The sequence below is a fragment of the Drosophila navojoa genome, chromosome 2 (assembly GCF_054131105.1).
Source record: "Drosophila navojoa isolate 15081-1374.11 chromosome 2, UAZ_NAV_1.0, whole genome shotgun sequence".
In the NCBI taxonomy this organism is placed as follows: Eukaryota; Metazoa; Arthropoda; class Insecta; order Diptera; family Drosophilidae; genus Drosophila; species Drosophila navojoa.
This window is the reverse complement of record NC_142890.1, coordinates 15,324,019-15,325,000: the sequence shown is the minus strand read 5'-3', so window position 1 is coordinate 15,325,000 and position 982 is coordinate 15,324,019. Positions and strand designations below refer to the sequence as shown.

General features: G+C 46.0%; 1 protein-coding gene across 2 annotated transcripts in view; it reads left to right on the top strand.

The window, feature by feature from the left end:
- Positions 1–742, top strand: part of LOC108659199 (uncharacterized) — a 907-nt gene extending 165 nt beyond the window's left edge. Inside the window, exons 1-3 of one of the 2 annotated variants that reach the window (XM_018112026.3) lie at positions 1–64; positions 121–206; positions 241–742. The exon at positions 1–64 is cut by the window's left edge and continues 163 nt beyond it. In XM_018112026.3, coding sequence (XP_017967515.1) covers positions 1–64; positions 121–164 — 108 coding nt within the window. In that variant the 3' untranslated portion in view covers positions 165–206; positions 241–742. The other variant, XM_089256350.1, reaches the window with a different exon arrangement.
- The last annotated feature ends 240 nt before the right edge of the window (positions 743–982 follow it).

Sequence of the window (982 nt, the reverse complement as noted above, 5' to 3'; positions counted from 1 at the left end):
CACTATGCCCTAGCAGTGTTTATGCACGCTGAGTCCGAAGAGCACAAGCGGAAGAAGGAGCTGGGTGAGTGTTGAGTAGACTTGCATTAAGTTCACGTCTCTAAAGCCTCTACTCAAAAGCTGAAAAGGTCAACTCAAAGACGCCAATTGTAATTAATTTATAAGCTCAAAGATTGTTGCATGGGACACCCTGTATAAATAAAATTGGTGAGGAAGTAAAGGCACACAAATTACCCTCAGCCAAAAAGCTATCGACGGCAACGACGACGACGACAGCAACAACAACAACAACTACTACTGAGCCTATCGAAACGGAAGCAGCAGTCAAGGTGCAAAGCAAAATCATTACACCTGTTCCTGCGCCGAGAGAGTGAGTGTAGAAAGCGTAGAAATCGAACAGGGATGAGGACGAACATGAGTATGAGGATGGGAATGGGGCAGACGAGCGAACCGACGAACAAAATTTAACGCTCGCCGTATTTTTGGTTGATTTCGAATGCATTTCGATATGCTAAAGGGTTGAGCAGCGCGTGCAACGAGCAGATATTCACTCCCTAGTCGAAAGTTCAATTTTTGGGCATTGGTCACGCTGCACTTGCCACGCGGCTCTGCTGCTGCAGTTGCATGTTGCAGGCGACACAAAAACGAATACGAATACGAATGCATTCAATTCGCTATTAAAATTAATAAAAATAAATACGCTTCGCTCGGCTGCACTGCCGTTAATGAGCAAGCAGCCAAATTGTGATAGGCATCTGCAACAGGTCGACTCGCAGGTGCAACGTGCTGCATTTACAGTTACACGGTTGCATCAAGGATTTGCACGAAATTGCATTTTAATTGTGGCATATTCGGAGCTGCCCAACAATTTCGTTTATGACTGCGCCGCTGCATCGTTTTATTTACATTTTATTGATATCATTAGCAGACTGTTTAACCTGGTGCATGCCGCGCACCTGCACCTGCCAGCCGCGCTGCCCGA